This window comes from Oryzias melastigma, linkage group LG17 (genome assembly GCF_002922805.2).
Source record: "Oryzias melastigma strain HK-1 linkage group LG17, ASM292280v2, whole genome shotgun sequence".
NCBI lineage: Eukaryota > Metazoa > Chordata > Actinopteri > Beloniformes > Adrianichthyidae > Oryzias > Oryzias melastigma.
This window is the reverse complement of record NC_050528.1, coordinates 17,017,094-17,041,023: the sequence shown is the minus strand read 5'-3', so window position 1 is coordinate 17,041,023 and position 23,930 is coordinate 17,017,094. Positions and strand designations below refer to the sequence as shown.

Sequence of the window (23,930 nt, the reverse complement as noted above, 5' to 3'; positions counted from 1 at the left end):
TAACTCGAAACTGTAAAAACGTAATGGAGAAAATATTGTGCATTCTCCTGATTTTCATATACTTTCTACAGCAACTACAAATTTTTCCAGAAATTTAGGTCAACTTCCGCTCTCGTTTATAGTTCTTTAACAAAATTTCCAGTCTTTTAGCAAATTCAATTTTTAACAAACAGCTTTTGTATTTTCAGTAAAGCCCTAAAGTAAATTGCATCACCATTTTCAGCAAGAGGCTTTTGTATCTTCAGCGTCTACTTTTAGTAAAAAGCATTCACGATAGCATTGTCGCAGGTAATGCATATTTTCTAGTTTTAAGAGTCCTCCTCCGGGACAGCAAGAGGCGCTGTGACATCCCGCTGTGGTTATTCAGGGAATCAGGAAGTGTAGTGTGACCGCTCCAGAGCTACACAGACGGATGACCAAAAACCAATAATGGTGCGTAAACAGAGCCCATGTCTTACTTTCTCTTGTGGTTCGTGTGTTTGGAGATATTTGTGAAGATAGAGAAGCGTGTTCGTGGGTTTAAAGGGCCGGATGCCGCCGGATGCGCTTTTGGCCGGTTAGCCGCTCCAGCGTGGCGGCTAATGCCGCTCCGGCGCTGAGAGGGATATGGAGGCCTGTTTTCTCTGTCTCCATCTGTTACAGTCTCTGTTGGCATTCTAACCACTGTTTGTTTACAGGGCTTCGTCAAAGTGGTGAAAAGCAAAGCGTACTTCAAGAGGTATGAAGTCAAGTTCAGGAGGAGGAGAGGTAACCAGCTTTTAGCAAGTCCACGTCACACCGACCGAGCAGATGTTGAATCAGGATAACCTCTCTCTTTGTGGATGTAGATGTTTGTTTTTTAGGTTTAATAAGGTCATACCTAATGTAAACTATTTGAATGAGGAGCAAACACAGAAACCACGTTCCATTAAGGAGTCTTTGAAGCTATAGACTTACTAACATTACATTTACTATCCTATTGACACTGATGTTGAACAGATATTACACAGCTAGTGGACTCATCAAATCTATCACTAGACTGTCCCGTCCAAACCTTTCAGAACCTGGAGCTGGACAGAGGGAATGCCATCACCCGTCCCACTATAAGCTTCATTTCATCTCTGGTTTAAACTAACCTGGTGGTGATATGACCCTCCCCCTCAGTTTGTTGTTGCCTCCTTGGCTGGATTAGATCTCACCAAACTTCTAAAAATGCCAGTTGGGAAAACACAGCGATGAGTGAGGCTCTGTTCCAAACATTGACTGTATATGACACGTGTCAAAGTCAAGGCCGGGGGCCGGATCTGGCCCTCCAGATCATTTTATTTTGTTATTAACGGCCCGATGTTGTATTGCACTTATTTCTAACTTGTATAATTTTAGCAAAATATATTTTTATGGAGAGTAAAATAATGAAACTTATATAAGGTTTAAGTTGATTTATTCTGGAGTAATATTTCTGCCTTTTTATTCATAATTATGTTAAGTTACGGTTTTCTAGTTTTCTGCTAGCTTTTTAGACTATTTTGACATTTACTAAAAATGTTTTGGGCTATTTTGAAGTTGAGCAACATACTGTTTTGGCTAACCTAGTTTGGCATTTAGCTAATATTTTAGCTGGCTATCAACTTCAGTGTTTTTAGTTATCAGCACTAGCATCTTCAGCGGTCAAATTTAGCTTACATCATTCACACTAGCACTTCCCAGAAGTCTTTGTGGAAAACAAGCATGCATCGTTGCTCACTAGACCAGCTAATATAGACCACAATGCAGTGGGGTCAAACAGAACTCGACTTGGTTCTGTTCCACTCTGATGTGTAGCTCTCACATTTTCCATGCTCAGTCAAATTCATGATTGAACTTCATGACAGCACGAATAAACTCATGGTATTTTTTTCTGCTTAACAAGAGGGGAAAACGGACTTCTTCGCCCGCAAACGCCTGGTCGTTCAAGACAAGAACAAGTACAACACCCCCAAGTACCGGCTGATCGTCAGGTTCTCCAACAGGGACATCTGCTGCCAGGTCAGGACTGCTCACTGACCTCTGTGTAGTGGTTCCTATAAAAGTTCTCACGTTCCTACTGTCCTGCTGTGTTGTCCAGATTGCCTACTCAAAGATTGAAGGCGACCACATCGTGAGTGCAGCGTACTCCCATGAGCTTCCCAAATATGGGATCGCTGTGGGACTCACAAACTACGCTGCAGCGTACTGCACTGGGCTGCTGCTGGCTCGCAGGGTAAGCATGCACACGGAGCCCCTCGCGCCGCGACGCCTTCAGGTTCCTAACATGCTGCTGTGTTTGCAGTTGTTGCAGAAGTTTGGAATGGATCACGTCTACGAGGGCCAAGTGGAGGTGACGGGCGACGAGTTCAATGTAGAGAGCATGGACGGACAGCCCGGCGCCTTCACCTGTTACCTAGACGCCGGTCTGGCCAGAACCACCACAGGAAACAAGGTGTTTGGAGCCCTGAAGGGTGCGGTGGATGGAGGACTGTCCATCCCTCACAGGTCAGGATGACTGCATCACCTCGGCTTTTCCCATCTTAACTGTGAAGCAGCTCAAATGTGAGGTGTTGATTCACTGATACTGAAACTTATACATATATGGATCTAAATTGACCAACAAAAGTCAGTTTAGATGAACCGTGCTGCAGCAAGAAAAGAGCACATAAACAGTAAAAGTATTTTTTACTTTTCAGTCTTTTTTTAAAAGCATGAATTTACAAAAGATCATCTACATTTCTCACACAAACATTAAACTGTGAAAAAGTCATGAGAGCTTCATCCTGTAGTTTTCTGGAGGCTTTTCCTGGACTTCCTGTCTTGTATCTGTAACCAGCTTGGTTTAGTGTTAAACTCACCATTTCCCATTAGGACATTGTCACTGACAGTAAAATGATGAGGAGGCATCCATGATGTTAGCTTGTCAAGTAAAGCTGTGCAGACAGAAGCAGAATCAAAGACCTGGATGGAGATAAAGCTCTGATTTGGGCGATAGAGCGCCGTCCAACGGCTGCTGCCCACCACTGAGAGAATTTCCCCATTGTGGGAGTAATAAAGGATTTCTGATTCTGGTTTAATGCAGCAGATTTTTGCTATGTTACTGTTATTTATTTATTTTTTTTGTCCAGCTATAATTCTGAAGCGGACTTTTCTTCTTCTGCTGCATCATCTAAACCGGGGTGTCAAACTCAATCACTCAAGGGGCCAAAATCCAAAACACACCTTAGGTCACGGGCCGAACAGATGAACGTTTACTGAACACACTAAATATACATTTTTAAATTTGAAAACTGTAACTTTTTAGCATAATTGTGAACTAAATATATAACATTACATGTGATAATCCTAGTGTGAATGCTGTAAGCTGAATTTGGCTGCTGAAGAGGCTGAAATTGATAACTAGAAACGCTGAGGCTGTTTGCTGAAATCACGGAAGCTAATAGCTGAAAACACTAATAACTGAAAACGCTAAAGCTGATTGCTGGCTAAAATTTTAGCCAAGTGCCAAATTAGCCTGAAAACTAGACAAAAAACTTAGATTAGCCAAAACAGCAAACAAATCATGTTAGCTGAAAAAATAGCTGAATTTCCAAAAATCCTAAAAAAACAAAAAAAGCCTAGATTAGTCAAAATACCTAGCGTGTAAATATTAGCTAAAACTAAATAACTAAAAAGGCAGGAATATTATTCCTGAATAAATCAACTTTAACCTTAAATAACTTTCAATATTTTATTCTCCATAAAAATGTATTTTATCAAATTTATACAAGTTAGAAATAACATAACATCGGACCATTAATAACTTTGACACATGTGCAACAAACCAATCAGAAGTAGTCTGTGTGTTTTGATGTCAAAAGAGGTCATTGGCCCCTGAAATCAACAAACTCTCCATGGTTTTCCACCTTATCTCTTATAAATAAACATGGTGAACTACCAAAGTAAACCATTCCTCTGGACCTGTCTGTGTTCACGTCTGTTTTCCTTCTTGGTGGTGGTTAGATTCTGAGTATAGTGTCATTGTTTCTTAAAGTGAAGAATCCAGCTCTGTTTCAAATCTGTTTCTGAACATTTCTTCATCCAGCCTGAAACGCTTTCCTGGTTACGACGCCGAGAGCAAAGAGTTCAACGCCGACATGCACCGGCGGCACATCATGGGCATGAACGTAGCGGACTACATGTCCTACCTGATGGAGGAGGACGAGGAGGCCTATAAGAAACAGTTCTCTCGCTTCATCAAGAATGGAATCGCACCAGACACGGTGAGACACGGACCTGACCGAGTCACTGGAGGAGCGCAGTGAGTCATGGTGCCTGGAGCGCCACCCTCAGACCTCTGGCGTCAAACGTTTGCTTTTGTTTTCAGGTTGAGGAAATGTACAAGAAGGCACACGCTGCTATCAGAGCCAACCCCGTCCACCAAAAGAAACCCAAAAAAGAGGTCACCAAGAAGAGGTGCTTGTTTTGCTTTCCTCCGTCTGCATGCTGCATCATGGGTAAATGAGCGTCCTCAGTGAATGCTAACGCAGCTGCTGCTGTTCTTCCTGACAGGTGGAATCGAGCCAAGTTATCTCTGGCACAGAGGAAAGACCGCGTCGCTCAGAAGAAGGCCAGCTTCTTACGAGCGCAGGAACAGGAAGCAAGCGATGGATAGCCCCGCCCCCCTGCAGCGCCCTGCTGCACACACAGAGAATAAATCTGTCACAAACTCCAGCTTGTCTTCTGTGATGATTGAAGTGACTTTTGTTCCAGTAGTATACATGTGTTATGTAGCTTCAAGCAGGGTTCCTGAGGGGTCAAGCATTGAATTTCTGACCTTAAAAAGCCTTAAAAATGTCATGAATTTTGATATCTAACCTTAAAAAAATGTGCAGCTTGAGTTTTCCCTGTTTCAAAAGTTGACATTTTTTCAACTGAGATGATTTAGATCAAACGAGTAAAAAAAATAGGGAACACCAGTTGCTATGCACTAAAACGCTGAATACCATTTGATTAAAAAAGTGCTCTAAAGGGACCAAAGTTCAAAACACACCTTTGGTTTAGGATAAACATTTATTGAACACTAAAAAAACTTTTTTTTTTAAATTGTAACGTTTTAACATAATTATGAACTAGATATGTATATAGCATTACCTGTGATAATGTTGGTGTCAATGCTGTGAGCTGTATTTAGTTGCTAGTGCTGATAGCTGAAGATGCTGAAATTGATAGCTAAAAATGCTGAAGCTGATGGATGAAAACACTGAAGTTGATAGCCAGCTAAAATATTTGCTAAATGCCAAATTAGCCTTAAAAAAAAAGAAAACTTAGGTTAGCCATAACAGCTAGCATTTAGCTAAAGAAAATCGCAAAACTTAGCCTAGATAAGTTAGATAACTTAAATAGCCTTAAAAACTGAAAAAGAGCCCAAATTAGTCAGAACAGCTAGCATGTAGCTGAAATATTAGCTGAACTCCAAGTTAGCTGAAAAAAATCTTAGTAAATGCTAAAATAGCCCAAAAAGCTAGCAGAATGCCAATTTTTAAAACGTTAAACCTGTAACTTTTTAATGTAATAAAAAATAATAAAAATGCAGGAATATTATTCCAGAATAAATTAATGTAAAACTTTCAATATTTTACTCTCAAAATGTTTTTTTTTCTAAATTATACAAGTTAGAAATGAGCGCAAAATAACATCGGGCCATTAATAACAAAATAAAATGATCTGGAGGGCCGGATCCAGCCCCCGGGCCTTGACTTTGACACATTTGCTTTAAAGCATAATGGTACAGAACACAGGATAAGAAGCGATTTGGTCCGAAATTTTACTTTAATACTTAAAAAAAAATTATATGAAAATATTTTTAAAATGGGAATAAATTTATAGAACAGGTAATAATTAATGAAATTGTAGTCTAAGAAATCTGTCTTCATTTTTGACATGCATAGCATTAAAAAGTCTTAAATTTAACTTGAAGAAACTTGTAGGAACCCTGTTCAAGAGTCAAGAAGTAGAAAAGTTGTGAATCTCATTTATTTGTGCAAAATCATGCCAGCTTCTTCAAAAAAGGAAATCCTTTTCAAATTGAACAGCAGCATGAAGGATTATGGGAAACACTGAACAGCATTGGATGTAAACAATCACAGGTGATTAGATTCTCAGTGGCACAGTGAGAACGAATACATGAGTGCACATTCAGCAGTGGTTCGACACCAGGACAGTGGAGCATGCCTGTGCCTGGACCTCAGCTTTCCTCTGGGTTCTCCCAGTCCAAAAACCGGAATGTTGAGGGGTTTCGGAAAAACCCGTTCAGGTGAGGCAGAGTTCGACAAAGTGCTTCACACAGCCCCAGCATGGAAGACGAGTCAGTCCTACATTTGGAAAATGGCATCGCTATGGTTACATTCTGTGATCCTGAAAACAGTTCAAGCTTTCAGAGTTGAGGTTTTCTCTGCCATCTTTACAACAGTTTGTTCATTTTTATAGTGAATGTTATACACGCTAGTGTAACTAAACGACATCTTTATCTGTTTTTATGGCTGCAGTTTTTCTGAGCATCATTGAATGTTGATTAAAAAGTCGACATTCCATGTCTTGCAGTATTCTAGTTGTAGTTTCACAGATGTTTTTATGCAAATACTCTCTTGGGTAAAGTGCTCTCACAGATAAGGCAGGTTTTGCACATCTTTCTCTCCAGCAGGACACACTTCAGAGGCAAAATGGAAGCTCAAACAGGCAGAATCACTGCATCCTCTCATGTGACAGTGGGGAAAGGAGAGAAATGCACCTCTGGTTTTGGTCTTCTCGAGTTTGCCTGAAGGAATTTAGGGCTGCCACAATTATTCAACTTTATATTATATGGAGTCAGAGTGTAGTAAAGCTGGAAAAACATCTTTTTTTTTCAAATATTTGAGTCACTGAGACCATCTTGAGTGACAAATAGTTCCTCATTTGATTGAACCCTTTAACACCCGAGGCATACAGTAATGTTTCAACCATTAACAGGATAATTCCAGTAGATTTTGAAGGAGAAAAGCGGCTCGTCGAGCCGCTTTTCTCCTTCAAAATCTACTGGAATTATCCTGTTAACGGTTGAAAAGTTACAGTATATCAAGGAATATAAACTCCGGTGTTAAAGAGTTCATCTTGTTTTAATACCAGAAACTAATAAAAGGACAGAGGCTGCACGAGTCATTAAAATCTTAATAAACTATCATCTTAATTGTCTTTATTTTTAGTTAGCTTAAAGCTAATGATGGCTAAGATGAGCGCTTTCCATCCACTTTACGCATGACCCGATTATTCGACTAATCATAAAAAATAATCAACTATAAAACGATCGTTTGTGGCAGCCCTAAAGGAATATAAACGGTTCTCTGTCCAAGAGTTTGTTAATGAAAGGTGCAGTGACGCGTTGTGTCGACAGCCTTAGCTGATCAGCTCAAAGACCATCATGCTGCCTCGTTCAGTGAGGATGGAGGTAGAACCTGGTGTGAACTGCTCTGAAAAAAGGCTTCTTTAAAACATGGGTCCCCAAATTTTTTCCCGTCAGGGGATATATAACTTTGTCCTTCACTAATGTGGGGGCGGAGTCAGTTTGTAGGCTAAAAGAAAAGGTGTTTTCTGTTAGTAGTTCTGTCTACGGTTGATGCTAACAGTGTTTTCTGTTACTAAACACTGTTTTGCTAACAGAAAACTCTTTTGCTAACGTTTTTTCTTTTTTTTTTGCTAGCGAAACAGTGTTTTGCTAACAGTGTTTTCTGCTACCAAACACTGTTTTGCTAACAGAAAACTCTTTTGCTAAGTCTTCTGTTTTGCTAACAGAAAACTCTTTTGCTAAGTCTTCTGTTTTGCTAACAGTGTTTTCGGGTAACAAAAACTCTTTTGCTAACAGAAAACTCTTTTGCTAACGTTTTTTCTTTTTTTTTTGCTAGCGAAACAGTGTTTTGCTAACAGTGTTTTCTGCTACCAAACACTGTTTTGCCAACAGAAAACTCTTTTGCTAAGTTTTCTGTTTTGCTAACAGTGTTTTCTGGTAAAAAATGCTGTTTTGCTAACAGAAAACACTTTAGTTTACAGTGTTTTTGTTTCTGCTAACTGTGTTTTCTGTGTTTTCAACATTTGCTTTCAGAAATGCAAATGTTGCTAACTGAAAACACTGTCAGCGAAAGTGTTTTCTGTTAGCAGACACTGTTTTGCTAGCAGAAAACACTTTTGCCAACAGTGTTTTCTGTGTTTTCAACATTTGCTTACAGAAATGTTGCTAACAGAAAACACAGCAAATAATCTCAAAGCCAGATTGGGCGAAACAATAAAATAAAAATAATGCGTCAGATATCTGGGGCAAATGTGGAGGTGTATGTGTATATAAATATGTATGATTATTTTTTAATATGGCATATTTTTGTGATTTATTACTTGTCAGAATCCTATATTATTAATTTATTAACGTATTATTTGAAATTATTAATATATTTAATAAATTTCATATATGTTTTTTCTTTATGCAACTTTTCCTTTTGTGGTGCCATAACAAATGAATTTATCATTTGTGATATGAATAAAGTTCAATTCAATCCGGCCCGCGGGCCACAGTTTGGGAACCCTTGCTTTAAAACATACTGTGGAGATGCTCAGCATCAGCTTTGTGCAGAAGGACGTCCTCTGTCACGAGTCCTTGGTGTGGGAGATTTGTCTCCACAATAGGGCTTTCAAGTTGTTGAGGATGAGGGAATGTTCCATATCCAGCTGCCTGGAATTCCCTCTGAGGGCCATGCAGGCAAACAGCTGCCTCTCCAGTTCCTCCCTCATTCCTGATGGCGCTCCTCGCAGGAGATAGTCCTTCAGTGTGCGGCATGCCTTTGCCAGGTTTGGCTGGAGGGGCTTCTCTCTGCACCGGTTCTCTGATAAATCACACGACGTCTGGCAGTCTGCACCGTACACGCAGTCTGCATCCTTCTCGCACCTCAGGGCCCGCATGACGCGCCTGAACTCGAATTCAGGGACTACTACTTGAGTTTTAGTCAAGCGAAGCTCGTGCCGGTCAGTGTATCCAAAGTGCATCGCTGCCAGGTCGCAGATCAGAAAGTTGCCGTAGGTGCCATGAAAGACGTCCTCTACGAGCTCCAGCAGGCCCATGGAGATCTTAGCTTTGCGAGGCCACGATGGGGTGAACCACTGATCAATAGTTCGTTGCAAACTGTTGGGCACCCAGGAAACCAGTGGCCACGGCAACGCAAACCCATACAGAGGCCCGTAGGGGACACGCTCGGTCATGTAGAGGTCTCCACAGAAGCCGAGGAGGCGAGGAGTGTGTCCACGCTCCTGCAGCAGGAGGCCCAGCAGCACCTGTGTGAACAGTGGAGACATTTATTCCTAACAGGTACCAAAACCATTCTTTAGCCTAAAAGTTGCACCCCACCTCATCCATCTGCAGGATGGCCCATGTTGAGCGCGCCTCTGGCAGGGACACTCGACCATCTCTGTTGCCATCCGTGACAGAGAGGATGTGACTGACCAGGCCGGAAAGATTCACCTGCTCTCCGAGCTTGGCCTGAGGACAGAGGAAAGCCTGAGCTGAAGCTCAACCCAATGTTACCGTTCGTATTATATTTGATACATGCCTTTCTGAGACCCCTATCTCAATGTTTTCTCAACTTGGTTCATGTTTTCTATTCTAAAGTTCATCAACCTTCCACTAGGGGAGGGGTGTCAAACTCAGTCACACAAGGGGCCAAAATCCAAAACAGAGTGAGCTAAAATATTAGTTAAATCCCAAGTTAGCCTAAAAAAAAAAAATAGCCAAAACAGCTAGTATTTAGCTAAAAAAATAGCTAAACTTCAAAATACCCTAAAAAAAAACTTTAAAAAACCCCTAGGTTAGCCAAAACAGCTAGCATATAGGTGAAATATTAGCTAAACTCCAAAATAGATTAAAAAATCTTAGTAAATGCAAAAATAGTCCAAACATGCATATTTTTTAAAACTGTATTTTTTAAAATATAATTATGAATAAAAAGTCAGGAATATTATTCCAGAATAAATCAACTTAAACCTTAAATAACTTTCAATATTTTACCCTCCATAAAAACATATTTTCTTAAATTTATACAAGTTAGAAATAAGTACAAGATAACATCGGGCCATTAATAACAATAAAATAAAATGATCTGGAGGGCCGGATAGAATTACCCGGAGGGCCGGTTTCGGCCCCCGGGCCATGACTTTGACACATGTACTAGGGGCAGTAGAAGGCCTTTTCCTGCTCATTTTAAAATGGCACCACTATACCAATGTAAAACTATTCATATAAAAAAATGCTATATTATATTATTTATATTACGGTAAAACTGTTTTTTAATCTCAAAGAAGCTTTTGACCTATCACTTGTGCCAGTATTTTTCTGTTTTAAACTAATGTTGTTGTTAGCAAAGGCTAAATCCCCCAACAAACTATAATTAATCTATATCTCATCAAAGAATTATATTGCAATTTTTTCTGTGACTTCCAAAATTAAAAAAAAAAAAAAAAAAAAATTCTGTCAATTCTTTGATGTAGTGAGCTTTACAGGGTTAAGATGGCCTTTTGGATTTGCTCCCTCTTTAGGCCCCTCTACCTTGAGAAGACTGAAGACCATCTCTCTGAACTTCTCCACTGAGGTGCCTTTAGAAGGCTTGTCGAATGCCGGAGCCTCCCTCCGTGGCTCGGGTTCTTCACTCAGATCATAGCGTGCCACTTCCCCCAGCTGACAGTGGATGATGCCGCTGTGGTCCCCCCAGCTTCCCGTGTAGACCTGGGACGGAGAGGCGCCGTGAACATTTGCAGTGAGCATCGTCATGGAGACACGGGGCGAGAACAGCAGCTTCATACCTGGTTGTTTGGCAGTGACGACAAGCACCTTCCAAAGTAGAGCGTCTCTTTGTCACACAGACTGCTGCAAGCTGAGCCATCAATCACTCCTCTTCTGTACTTTTCACACTTAAAAAAAATAAAATAAAATCACCAGCCAGACAACAGGGTTAGACAGTGAAAAAACATCTGTCTCCTGAAACTAGAGCAGAAACACTTTCCATGCAACATGTCAGGCTAAAAACTGATGCACCACATGTTCTATTAGCAGAGACTGGACCCGGATTACACAAACTCAGTGCTGCACCTGCTGACCCACAGCTGGAGAGCCGGGATCAGACAACAGCCCAAAGAAAACAGACGATCCTTTCAAAAAGATCACCTGAGGGTTTGACAGATCTCTGACAGACATCTTCCAGATCAGAGGTCTGCAGCCTGCAGCTCCAGATCCACATCTTCTCTTTTATGTCTGCATGGTGGATCTTTGGCCAATCATAAATAAGTCATGGAGACTGCTGATCCAGACATGTCGACCGTCAGAGTCAGCAGCTCCTGATAATAGCTGCTTAACCAAAACTACCTAAAGAAAACAAATAAACAAACCCGCAAACTAAGACTACAAAACTCCAAACTACAATAACAAAACCCAGCAGTGTAAGACTGCTGAGGACAAAGAGGGAAAAAGAACAAAAAATAAAATAGAATAATGTTTAAAGTAAGGATTACTTAATTAGCATGTATTTAATTTAGATGAGTTAAATTTATAAATTGATGTCTGAGGTTCAAATAGATAATAAACTATGTAGGTTTTTACATCCTGTTGACCTGAAGACGTCTTGTTTGATCAACTTTACCTCCAGCTTTTGTTTGTGCCCAAAAAATAGACATAATTCACATTTATTATAAAAAAAAAGGTCATGAACGCAAATCCAAATTTCTTAAAGGCTGAAGTAAGACTTTGCGGCTCCTTCTAGGTTTTGATAAGAGCCAGCCAAATGGCTCTTTTACTGTTAAAGGTTGCAGAATCCTGTACCAGATAATCAGACTGAAGCTTCAGGGAGCAAAGACCTGACCTCCCCCCACCCAAACAAATGAGTCCGGCTCCTCCTAGCAAAGGTACTTCCAAAACACCAAAGGGTTATGGAGACAAGGAGGCTAGAGGAGTGAGTGGAGCAGGTACTCACGATTGCGTTCTTGCATTCGTGTCCTCTGCACAGCTCTGTGTAGGCGGAGTATTGCACGTAGATCACCCAGCTGCTCACCAGCACCGTCAGCCATGTGAGAAACAGGTACTTCACCCGCATGAAGGAGATCCGAGCCTGGAAGAGACCACCATCACGAACATCAGAACTTCCTTCAGACCTGACTCCATTTCACAGCCATTTAGAGAACAGCAGAGAACGAGGAGCTGAGGAGAAAGGTCCCAAAGCAGGACAGGCTCTCCGGGCCCCCTCCACACCTTTTGGATTCCAGTCTTGTGGTGTGGGTCACATGCTGTCATGCTCCAAACATGCTCCCTTGTTCTCGGAGAAGAACCCTTTCTGCTGTTACTGTGTGGAGGAGGTCCAGATAGAGCACATATCCCAGGGGCTCCAGATTTATTTTCTTGTTATTGTCGGCCCAATGTTATCTTGCGCTCATTTCTAACTTGTAAAATGTTGACAAAATATATTTTTATGGAGAGTAAAATATTGAAAATCATTTAAGGTTTAAATTGATTTATTCTGGAATAAAATTCCTACCTTTTTATTATTCAGAATTATGTTAAAAAATTACAGTTTTAAAGTTTTAAAAATTTGTATTATGCTAGCTTTTTGGATTATTTTTTGCATTTACTAAGATTTTTTAGGCTATTTGGAGTTTAGTTGATATTTCAGCTACATGCTAGCTGTTTTGGCTAATTTAGACTTTTTTTGTTTTTAGTCTAATTTGACATTTAACTAATAGTTTAGCTGGCTATCAGCTTCAGCAGTTTTAGCTATCAATTTCAGCATCTTCAGCAGTCAAATTCAGCTTTCAGCATTCACACCAGCATTATCGTAAGTAATACTATATATCTAGTTCATAATTATGTCTAAGTTTTAAAAATGTAGTTTTAGACTTTTCAATAAATGTTTATCCTGAAAGGCAAGTTCTCACCAAATATTGATCTTTTATTTTCATTTGAAGAGGCTGTAAAACATTATATTTGTCATCCTTTGGTGAGACGTTCCCTCAGAAGTTGATAGGGGGCGCACGTTGCAAGACTGGCTGTCTTGAACACCAATGTGTCTGGCAGATACTTGAATTATTGAACTTTTGTTCTGTTTACAACAATTTTGGATCAAGTAGTGTCACTGCTGCTCATGTTTACTATTGTTAACATTGAATTTTACAAATCATTCAAATGTAATTGGTGTGAAAGCTTGTCTAAGACATAGTGTTACTGATTTGCACTAAAGTGTCTCTTATTTGTTGCATAAAAAAGACACACATTGTTTATTATGATAGTGGTCAAGCTAAAAACTAAAAGGAAATATATTTTCCCCAAGAAATGTATTCTTCTATATAATGTCAGTTATTAGAGATGATTTTGACCAATTATTGCAGTATCACAATATCATCAATATCGTGATTCCCATTTATACTACTGACTGTATAAGAGAGAACTGGACTGAGTGAGTGTGATGTCACCTAGAAAATGTCTCCAACCAAATGAAACTGATTCAGTCGCCATTTTTTCACGGGGCCATTGGAGGGGCCGCCATTGGAGCCAGAGCGTCCGAGTTCGTCTGAGTCCCGTTTCTATGGCAACCAATCTCACCAATCAAGAGCGAGCTTGTTGGAAGGCTAAACCCCTTCCATTGGGAAGAGAGTTTGGGATAACCTCTCAAACATCCGAGGTGGGGCAGCGGGCAACACATGCTTTCATTAAGGGATCTGATTGGCCAGTTTATAAGTTGAATAACTTGTGATAAAGAAAAAACGTGAAACAAATGAGGATTATCAAGAAGATTTAAAAAAAAAAAGCATCAGAACAAGAGTGATTATTCTGACCAATAGAATAGCTGTTTGTTTTTCTATAGAAGTCTGTGGAATTTTGGCTTCCTGGGGTCACTTCCTGTTTGTAACGCCGGGGGTGGGGGGTGGTAGTAGAGTCACTCAGTCCAGTTTTCAATATAAAGTCAGTGGTTCAGCTGAAGTTCTTCACGGACTTAAAATCTAGTCTAATTTCTGACTCAGGAGGATGAAGGGAAGCAGCTTCAACCACAGGACACAAAGACGTGTTCCTCCTTCAGCCTAACCTGGGATGGAGCCTGGTGACACTATCAGCCCTTACTGGTGTTTGGAGAAAATAAAGAAAAGGTTAAAGCGGCTTTCATTTCACACAGACAGGAGGAGAAGGAAGAATCAGATTTAAAACAAAAGAAAAAGCAGTAAAAAGCAGACCCTTCCTCTGCAGCATCACTCAAACGGAGCCTGGTTTTATTGTTGGATGTTTGCTCATCCTTCCTGCTGCAGCTCAACATCAAGATTTTTTTCCTTTATGTATTGGTTTACTCTTTCTAAACAACCTAACTTCAACATCTTGGAGCTTCATCTCATATTTCTTTGCTGTTCCACCCTCACGCCAAGAACGGAATCATAAGGAAGTAGGGCTGCCTCAAACGATTATTTTAATAATCGACTAATCAGGTCATGTGCAAACTGGATGTAAAGCTCACATCTTAACCATCATTAGCTTTAAACTAAATACAAACTAGATATATAGCATTACTCCGATAATGCTAGTGTGAATGCTGTAAGCTGAATTTGGCTGCTGAAGATGATAGTGCTGATAGCTGAAGATGCTGAAATAGTTAAAAACACTGAAGCTGATAGCCAGCTAAAATATTAGCTAAACTCCATAACAGCCTAAAAAACTTTTTAAAAAAAGCCTAAGTTAGCCAAAACAGCTAACATGTAGCTGAAAAATATTAGCTAAACTCCAAAATAGCCTAAAAAACAAAAAAGTCTAAATTAGCCAAAATAGCTAGCATGTAGCTGAAAAATCATCTGAACTCCAAAATATCCTAAAAAACCTTAATAAATGCCAACATAGTCCAAAAAGCCAGCATAACGCTATTATAACTTGCAACTTTACTACACTCTGACTCCATATAGTATAAAGTAACAACTAATTGACTATTAAATTAGTCATTGATTATTATAATAGTCGAAAGGTCATTGATTAGTTGGCTAATCGTGGTAGCCCTTTAAGAAAGTAAAGAAACTGCTTTAAAAAATGTTGAATTATTTGCTTATGAAAATAGTGACCAAAGGAGTTTGCTGGAGCAGTGTTCTCTTCAGATGTTGTGCTAACATCAGTAAAATCAAAGTTGGAACAAGAGTCAAACTTGGTGTTGCTCAAGCTCGCCCACGGTTTCATCATGTGACAGAGATGTGCAAACAATATCAATTAAAGAAGTGAAAGAAGGCGGTGACCGTTTGACTTGTAATCGCTGTGGTGCAACAGGACTTAGAGATGAAACAAAAGCATGCGGGGCTGTGGTTCCAGGATGATCTCAGCTGGAGACGTGTTCACATCAGTGTTGTCACTTTAAATAAAACGCTCTGCTGAACACTCACGCCCGCCAACAGTAAGATTCAGTTCCCTTCATGAAGTTTTGGTCTCAAGCAAACCTGCTGCTGAGTGATTAGCGCCTTCAGGATGACGAATGCAGCCAAACCCTTTGGTTTCGTCCTAAAACCCTGTGCTCTTCCTCATCTGCATTTGCAGGATTAGCGGCTAAATCCTGAAAGTAAATACAAAGTTGTGGGTGAAGTGTTAAGCTGAAGGAGTGTTACTCAAGCAGATGTGCTTTGAGCAACTAAAAAGCCTTTTTCTGAAAGTTAGAGAACAGAAAACAACCTGTTGCTGATGCATGTGGTTTTTGTTTCTTTAGTCTTTCCTGTTTGTTTGTCCAGTTTTATCCTGCTTTTTCAACCGTCTCCATGGCAACATCACTGCTGCTTACAAAGGCTGCCTGCTAATCAGCTTAGTGTGGTCAGGCAATGCCAATTATTTAGAAATAACAAGATGGTGGGCAGATTCATAATTATTGATGAGGCCGTTTAATAAAAGGGGCGGTTTGAACCTCAGGTCATGTTTCTGCAGCAAAGCTGTCAGAGGACATCGGGAGCTCTGAGACGCTTCCCACTTTACATGCAGCTGACCGACACACTCCATGTTTGGATCAGCTGACACACGGGGGCTCGCTGAGCTGGAGGCAGGCCTGTACTTTGCTCGGTTCCACCGAGGTCGTGGAGCGCGCGCGCCTGTGCGGGGACAGCTCCACGGCGGCGGCTTACCTGAAAGTAGAAGGACTTCTTCACCCACGCCCGTGGAAGCAGAGCCTTCGCCATTACAGACACAGATCATCTCACGACGTGGACCTGGCTCTCTCACATCCCCCGGACACGCTCATGCCGCGCGGCACCCGCAGCGGTGGAGCGGAAATGTCCGCGTGCGGAGTTTGAGCGCGTGACGGAGCGGCGGCTGTTGCGGAGTCTGTTCTGCAGCTGCTGATAAAGCCCGAACCCTGCGGCAGCTGAGTCTGACGGCAGGCGACATACCTCCGGCTGCAGAAAAAAAAGAAAAGAAAAAAAAGGAGGAGGAGGAGGGGGGTGCGCATGCGCAGTGGGCTCCCAAACCTGTCAATGGGTTATTTCTCAATTAAAAAAATATATCTTGAAGTCCTGTTTCTGTCCTTCTGTAATTCTTCAATTATGACCCTAAAGCACTGCAGAGTTCAGATGTTTTATTGTAATTGACATGAAGGTGAGGATGATGATGATTCATTGATTCGAGCAATTAAAAAAATAAGGATAAAAGAGAATACAAATATTAATTTTTCAAATCTAATAAATATATGAAATCAGAAACTGATAAGAAAAACAATAAAAGTAAATATTGCTATCTTCTTTACATTATGTTTGCTCCAATGGACATGTTTGCACTAACATATACACACATCTCACACTTAATTTATGACATGATTGTCAAATAGAGTTCGGGGTGTCAAACTTGATCGCACAAGGGCCAAAATCCAGGATACAGGATACAGGATTATTAAATTCATGTTTTTAACACATTTTCTTTCAATCATATAGCTTTTGTTCAAATAGAGCTACTCCTCTGATGCCTAACCCTTCAAATTTGTCAAGTAGGAGGCCATGATTTAGAACAGGGGTGTGAAATTCAGTCACACAAAGGGCCAAAATCCAAATCACACTTTAGGTCGCGAGCCGATTAGGCTAAACATTTATTGGGCACACTAAAACTACATTTTTAAAACTGTAACTTTTTAACATAATTATAACCTGTGTGGAGATATCGAATATTATATGAACATATTATAATATTTATTCATGGGAAATTTATCACAGACAAAATGTGTAAGGTTAATTTATTTATCGCTATAATCAAGTGTAAACATTCTAAAAAAAAGTGTATTTTTCTGAAAAAAAAAAAGATTTATGTAAAAGTACTGAATCCCGCTGCAACAAAAAAGTTGTTGAGACTGTTGAAGCATCATGTAAGCTTTAGAAGAGTCTTTTTTTTACCGTGTGCTTTTTATTTGTGATCTTTATTGCTTTTATTGTTTTAATTTATCATTCAAGAGTTAAAAAATGTTTTGTTATGTTACTTGTTTTGTACGGGGTGTCACTGTACGTGTCAAAGTCAAAGCCGGGGCCGAATCCGACCCTCCAGATCATTTTATTTTGTTGTTATTAATGGCCAGATGTTATGTTGTGCTCATTTCTAACTTGTTTAATTTTGAAAAAACATATTTTTATGGAGTCGAAAATATTGAAAGCTATTTAAGGTTTAAATTGATTTATTCTGGAATAATATTCCTGAATTTACTAAAATCTTTTTAGGCTATTTTGGATTTTTGCTAAAATTTCAGCCACATGATAGCTGTTTTGGCCAATTTTGGCTTTTTTCAGCTTTTTTAGCTATTTTAGAGTTTAGCAAATATTTTAGCTACATGCTAGCTGTTTTGGCTAATTTAAGTTTTTTAAAAGCTTTTTGGCTGTTTTGGAGCTAGCCTAATATTTACACGTTAGATGTTTTTGCTAATTTGTTTTTTCAGTTTTTTAGTTTACTTTGAAGTTTAGCTTTTTTCAGCTACATGCTAGCTGCTTTGGCTAACCTAGGTTTTTCTTCTTTTTTAGGTTTTCAGGGTAATTTGGCATTTAGCTAATATTTTAGCTGGCTATCATCTTCAGTGTTTTCAGCTATTAGCTTTAGTGATTTCAGCTATTAGCTTCAGTGTTTTTAGCTATCAATTTCCGCCTCTTCAATGTGCAATATTTGTCAACAAAGTTAAAAAAAAATAGTAGCAAGACCATGGACATTGAACCATAAAATGATTTCCAGATGCATTTCACATGGACTGCTAATGAGAGAATGTAGACCGTTTAATAAGATATTCATGTCAATGGTCGAGACTTTCGGGGGCGGACAGGCACGCATGCGCACCATGGACGCCCTGCCTACATTTTCAAATGTTTGAAGAGTTGAAGCGGCTCTTCTCCCAGCAGCAGCAGGGGAGGGGGTGAGGCTCTTCCCATCATGCACTCCCCGACCATCAGCGGGAAACCAAAATGGCGAATACGCGGGGGGGAAACGACCCGTTTGTTGTTTTCTGAAGAGGCGCTGGAAGTTCTCAGGACGCGCTCGTGAAGGACGTCGTCGTGCTCGTGGCAGGGGGGAGTCGCCGCCGCAGTCCGGTCATTTTGCTGTAGGAGTTGTTGGCTGAAGCGCGGGGCCGAATGAGGTATTGTTGTCATGTTGTCCTCCTGCTGGAGGGGAGGGGGTGGGGTGCGGGTCACAGAGCGGGCCGGGCCGGGGTCGCGCTGTGAGTGCGTGCGTGCGTTCGGCTCCAGCTCCGGTGTGTTTGTGAAACGTTCCGCCGTGTTCGGGGCTTTGCTCGCGGCGAGGCGGACGCTTCCAGCGGGTCCTTTATCTGCGCTGAACTGAACAAAGGGACGCAGGACGGCAGGGCTAAAGGGACAATTCTAAGTCCGATTTCACCCCGGACTTCACTGGGACATGTACACTGACAGAAAACATGCTTCCAAACCGGTACCGACAGCTGTCGTGGACATCAGGAAAACCAAACGGTCATTAATGCTAATGGGACGTGCGCGTTTGGTGTCCACACACCTGGTGACCAATTAACACTAATGAGCAGAATCTGTCCAGAGAAGCGGGACATGCTCCACGAGAACAGCGAGGATAATTTATCAGCTTCCAACCATTGAATGTCTTAATAAAATGGAGAGTATTTTGTTCCTTCAACACCAGGAAAGTCTTTTGTTTCCATAAAAATCTGTTGATGCTTTTATACCAAACATCTCTATTTAACCTCAAATGACTTCTTTAACATTTTAACACAAGAAGTAAACTTGTGAAGGGCACAGTGGTCAGCACTCTCCCCTCATAGTGAGAAGGTCCTGGTTCAAATCCCAGCTGGGACCTTTATCTGTTAATTAGTGCTGCAACAAACGATTATTTTAATAGTCGACTTAATCACTGATTATTTTTCCCAATTAGTCAACTAATCGAGTCATTCACAAATTGGATCTAAAACACACATCTTAACAATCATTAGCTTTAAACTAACTCAAAATAAAGACAATGAAGGTGATAGTTGACTGAAGTTTTAATGAATCGTGCAGCCTCTAGTTTCTGGTATTAAAACAAGATTAACATAGAAAAGTTGCCTTAGCTGCGATAATGCTAGTATGAATGGTTTTTGTTGAAAGTAGTCACTGACGTTAAAGGCGATTTTTGTTAAAAATGGCGACACAACTGACTTTATTTGCAGCAGGGATTTGCTGAAAATGCAAAAGTTATTTGCAAGATGTTAGATTTGCCAAAAGACTGGAAAAGATCTATGAAAAGGCGCTGAAGTTGACCTCAATTTCTTAAAATTTTGTAGTAAACTTGCTTAAAAATCCCTAATACATGCCAATTTTGAAAAAATATTTTGTGTGTTGCTCAAGTATGAGCTAAACTCCAAATTAGCCCAAAAACCTTTATAGATGCCGAATTAGCCAAAAGAGCTAGCTCGTTACTTAAATTCTAGCTAAACTTCAAAATAGCCTTAAATTCCTCAGTAAACTAAATTAGTCAGAAACGTTAGCTTGTTGCTAAAATGGAAGCTAAAATCTAAATTACCCAATAAAACATCAGTAGATAACAAATTAGAGTCAAATTGTTAACTTGTTGCTAAAACAGAAGCTGAACACCAAATCAACCAATAAAACCTTTGTAATAACAAGTTAGCCAAAAACATTAGCATGTTGCTAAAATATTAACAGAACAGTCACAACTTTGTTCAACTTTACTACACTGACTCCATATAATATAAAGTAACGACTAATCGACTATTAAATTAGTTGTTGACTATTTTAACAGTCGATTAGTCGACAACCGTGGCAGCTTTATCTCCCTCATTCTCTTGTCTGCTCCTGTTTTTCAGAGACTCGGGAGTCGCTAATCACCTGTTGGTCCACCACAGATCTCACCTGCATCAGCAGGGTGCTCCTCTGTTACCCAGCAGCCTCTCTGATAAAGAGGAGTATGGGGAAGAAGGCATGTCTGCCCGCTTCAGAGAGGGACAGGACGTGTTGGCCCGCTGGTCAGATGGCCTTTTTTACTTGGGAACCATCACAAAGGTTGGTGAGATGAAGGAACGCTTTTAGAATATATATTTTAACATGCATGAAATTTGTCACTTAACCTTCAATTCAATGGGTACAAACTTAAGCTTTATTTTTAAAGGACCTTTATCATGCAAAATCAACTTTTTTGGGTGTATTACAATGTTAATTCTTTGTGAAAAACGCCCCCAAAGTGATATTTTTCCTCTAAAACTCTGCTCTCTGAGCACCAGCCCCTTCCAACCCACAAAAACCAGTGGGTTTTCACATAGTGATGTCACAAAGTGAGAACAGCCCCTTCCAGGAAGAGTCTGTGCTGCCAGCTCCGCCCCCAGGCTAACACAAACACACTTTCTCTGCAGAGCTAACAGGGATCGGCAAAACACTTTGATTTTAAGCGCACAATATGCACATCAATCTTTGCAAACGTTAGGATGTTGTTTGTTTTCGTGGGTGACACGCTGTGGAAACCGGCTCTAGGATGATGTCATGAAATGGCCGACAGCCTCAGAGATCAAAACGTCTTACTTCTGGGAAGGAAAAGAGCTTGCAAAAAATGGACATTTCATAAATAATTTGTTCTTTAGTGTGCCAAAGGTAATATATGATTATATAGATATAGATGGATACTGTATATGTACTTTACTCTGAAAGGCATGATTTAGGCCCTTTAAGTTACTGGATTTGGAGCCTTTGCATCCTATAAAAGCCGTCCCATGTGTCCTGACTCAGGATCTCTGTGGTCATCATGATAACCTGAACGTGTCCGTCACACTTCCAGATTGATGAGGAGAAACAGCGGTGCTTCATAGTCTTTGAAGATCGGTCAAAGTCCTGGGTTTTCTGGAAGGATATTCAAACAGGTAACTTGTTTTTGCTTCAAGATCTGCTCTTTAGTCACATTTTTATAGAAACCTGCTAATCTTTAAACTTTTCTATAGTTACCATGAACCACTGAAGATGTGGAGTGTTGTGATTCGGCAGTACTGTGACGTTTGAGTGTTCACTGCCCACGGTCCTTTTAAAGATCTGCTGCTGTTGGCTCATTTCCACGGCTATCAAATAAAATAAAGATTTGACCTTTGTAACAAAATCAACACACATTCCAACTGAGATTTTAGCTGAAATCTGCACCGTTGCCCCCAGAAAGTCGGACCAATTGGAGAAATGTTTGTGCAACTGCAGCCAGTCAGACTGGAGTCCTGCTGGATGCTGGGTAGATTCCTCACTCTTCATGGCGAGGTTTTGGACTTAAGGGCCTTTGTCTGTTTCAGGAGATGAAGATGATGAGGATGATGAGGACGAGGACATCGTGTGCTCTATATGTCAGGAGGAAATGTCAGAGGAACCCAATGAGATCGTCATTTGTGATAAATGTGGACAAGGTAAGTCCAAAACCTGCATCCTGAAAAGAAGCCCAGCCTGTTGTTGAGAAACTGAAACCAGTTTAAGTTCTTCATGATGGATGGCATCTGCATATCAGGCGGGGGGGCTTGCGTTACATCTGAAGATGCTTCTTGTCTCTCAGGCTACCACCAGCTCTGTCACGACCCCATCATCGACGCTGCCGTCATCGACTCTGATGACAACTGGCTCTGCTCTGAGTGTGAACTGGCATCTCTATCAAAGGTTTGGTCTTCTATGTCTGCCTGAATGGACGGAACCTTCTGAAGTAGGGCTAAAAATCGACTAATTGGTTTGAGCTTAAAGGACTAGTAATGGAGTTGTGGGTCATTTTCGGTGTTAACTGTATTTTGCCTTATATTTACCATTTCCAAATGTTTTGAGCAAGAAATATTGAAATAAAACGACATTTTTGCGGCCATATTTGGCAAACCTGTCTCTTCCGGGTAAAAAGCTCCGTTTTGGTCAAAGGGGTCAACATGGCAAGATGGCTTCTCCTTAGCGTGTCGGAGCTAGTGATAGCGGCGATATTTCAAGGTCCACAATTCTGTCTTCAGACTCAGATTGTGGAAACATTTGTTCTGAAAGTGACGCTGATTCAGAGGCGCCGGGTGTTTGTGGTTTGAGGACTGTAAAGCCTTATCAATTTGAGCTGGCAGCGCGTAAAGTAAGAGCTCACTATTTGGCAATGACACTGACAGTGACGCTGAGAGTGCCAGTGAAAAAGGAAGCTGTCAGATTATCAGAGCCATGCTCGAAGCTGGAAGACGTGGAGCATCTCGTGAAGCTTTATTTACAGATCGGAACCTTTTGGCGACTCTAAATCAAAACATCAATGACGCTGACTATCAGGGTCGCTAATGCAGAGTTTCATATGCAAAATAAAGAGCTTAGAGACACGTTTGCAGGACCGTCTGCCACTTTATTATTATTTATTTATTCACTTATTTATTCACTTTATTCACATACCCAGAAGCTCTTTCACCACCTTACTGCATGTCTCTGACATGCTCAGAAAAAAAAGGAGAATGTAAACAGTCCTCCGCCCCGTTCTCTACATGAATCGTCCCGTTTCAACACACAACAACAACAGGGGATGTCACGTTAGCTAAGTACACTGAAAATTCCGAAAACGATTCCTCTTCAGATGAAAGTATCACAGAGAAATGAATGAGATCTGATCTTTCACGGAGGAAGAAATGACTGGTGGACCGCTGCGAGTGTTGATGGTTTTATCAACGGATCTGCAGAGATCCTGCAAGCCACCATCAATGATTAATAAACTGCAAATCAAACAAAGAAACTTCCAAACATGTGCAATGTTTTAAACATTCAGTTTACCTGTTGAAATCAGAAGCTTTTCACAGTTTAGTCGGTCTGGTTCTGCTCACAGTGTTCATTCACAATAGGCTCATTTCGATTGTAAATCTCGTAAATTTACAATTTTAAAAATCATAATTTAAATTTTTTTTTTTGGTGGCCCTAATACTCCGTCGGACCGACGTTTATATAATTCAACTTTGCCGCAGTGCACACACATACATGTATCTGCAGACACCCTGGGTCCGCCTGCATTCTGCTGCTGGCGCTGTCTCACTCATGTGACGTCAACGCGTCACGTGACCCAAATCGAGCCGTTTCTGAAGCAGGGCGAAATGCGAGTGTGATTTGTCGTTTAATTTGTCAAATTTTACAAAAACCTGCGTTTGTCAACGGTAATTATTTGTTATTTTTGATACATTAGAACGTATGGAATATATCTGGATACTTATTTTAGCTTTGTCCCAGGGCATTACTAACACTTTAATAGAGCAATAAAAGATTCATAAAAATATACATCGATTTAACACAAAAGCTAAAGTCCTCTAGCTTGATGCTAACGTTTAATGGAAATTCCCATAGGACGGCTAATGCTAACGCTCGATCTACCTAAACATATTTACTGACTAAATGAACAACTTTATAAACTCATAGACATGACATTTACAAACTTTTTTATGAATTTATTTTTAAAG

The 23,930-nt window shown here is 40.5% G+C and overlaps 4 protein-coding genes and 1 long non-coding RNA gene across 5 annotated transcripts in view; 3 read left to right on the top strand and 2 right to left on the bottom strand.

Annotated features, from left to right (window-relative positions):
* Positions 1–679, bottom strand: part of gfi1aa (growth factor independent 1A transcription repressor a) — a 20,035-nt gene extending 19,356 nt beyond the window's left edge. Inside the window, exon 1 of the mRNA XM_024268605.2 lies at positions 459–679. The gene's annotated coding sequence lies outside the window, so the exon portion shown is untranslated. The remainder of the gene's footprint in view (positions 1–458) is intronic.
* rpl5a (ribosomal protein L5a) lies at positions 274–4,698 on the top strand. Its single transcript, XM_024268609.2, has 8 exons — positions 274–432; positions 678–747; positions 1,889–2,004; positions 2,084–2,218; positions 2,288–2,490; positions 4,070–4,247; positions 4,352–4,440; positions 4,537–4,698. The coding sequence occupies exons 1-8, from the start codon at positions 430–432 to the stop codon at positions 4,637–4,639; spliced, it is 897 nt and encodes a 298-aa protein (XP_024124377.1). The 5' UTR covers positions 274–429; the 3' UTR covers positions 4,640–4,698.
* A 2,404-nt stretch (positions 4,699–7,102) lies between these two features.
* Positions 7,103–17,537, bottom strand: dipk1aa (divergent protein kinase domain 1Aa). The gene is made up of 6 exons (XM_024268601.2): positions 16,147–17,537; positions 12,000–12,134; positions 10,837–10,944; positions 10,583–10,759; positions 9,389–9,520; positions 7,103–9,315 (listed from the first exon to the last, which is right to left on the bottom strand). The coding sequence occupies exons 1-6, from the start codon at positions 16,198–16,200 to the stop codon at positions 8,635–8,637; spliced, it is 1,287 nt and encodes a 428-aa protein (XP_024124369.1). The 5' UTR covers positions 16,201–17,537; the 3' UTR covers positions 7,103–8,634.
* Positions 9,511–10,949, top strand: LOC118599893. The gene is made up of 2 exons (XR_004949433.1): positions 9,511–9,560; positions 10,573–10,949. It is a non-coding gene; the product is annotated as an uncharacterized LOC118599893 (long non-coding RNA).
* Positions 17,538–18,365: 828 nt separating the features above from the next.
* Positions 18,366–23,930, top strand: part of mtf2 (metal response element binding transcription factor 2) — a 13,303-nt gene continuing 7,738 nt past the window's right edge. The window contains exons 1-5 of the mRNA XM_024268645.2: positions 18,366–18,620; positions 20,331–20,526; positions 21,293–21,374; positions 21,786–21,896; positions 22,040–22,140. Coding sequence (XP_024124413.1) covers positions 18,616–18,620; positions 20,331–20,526; positions 21,293–21,374; positions 21,786–21,896; positions 22,040–22,140 — 495 coding nt within the window. The 5' untranslated portion in view covers positions 18,366–18,615. The remainder of the gene's footprint in view (positions 18,621–20,330; positions 20,527–21,292; positions 21,375–21,785; positions 21,897–22,039; positions 22,141–23,930) is intronic.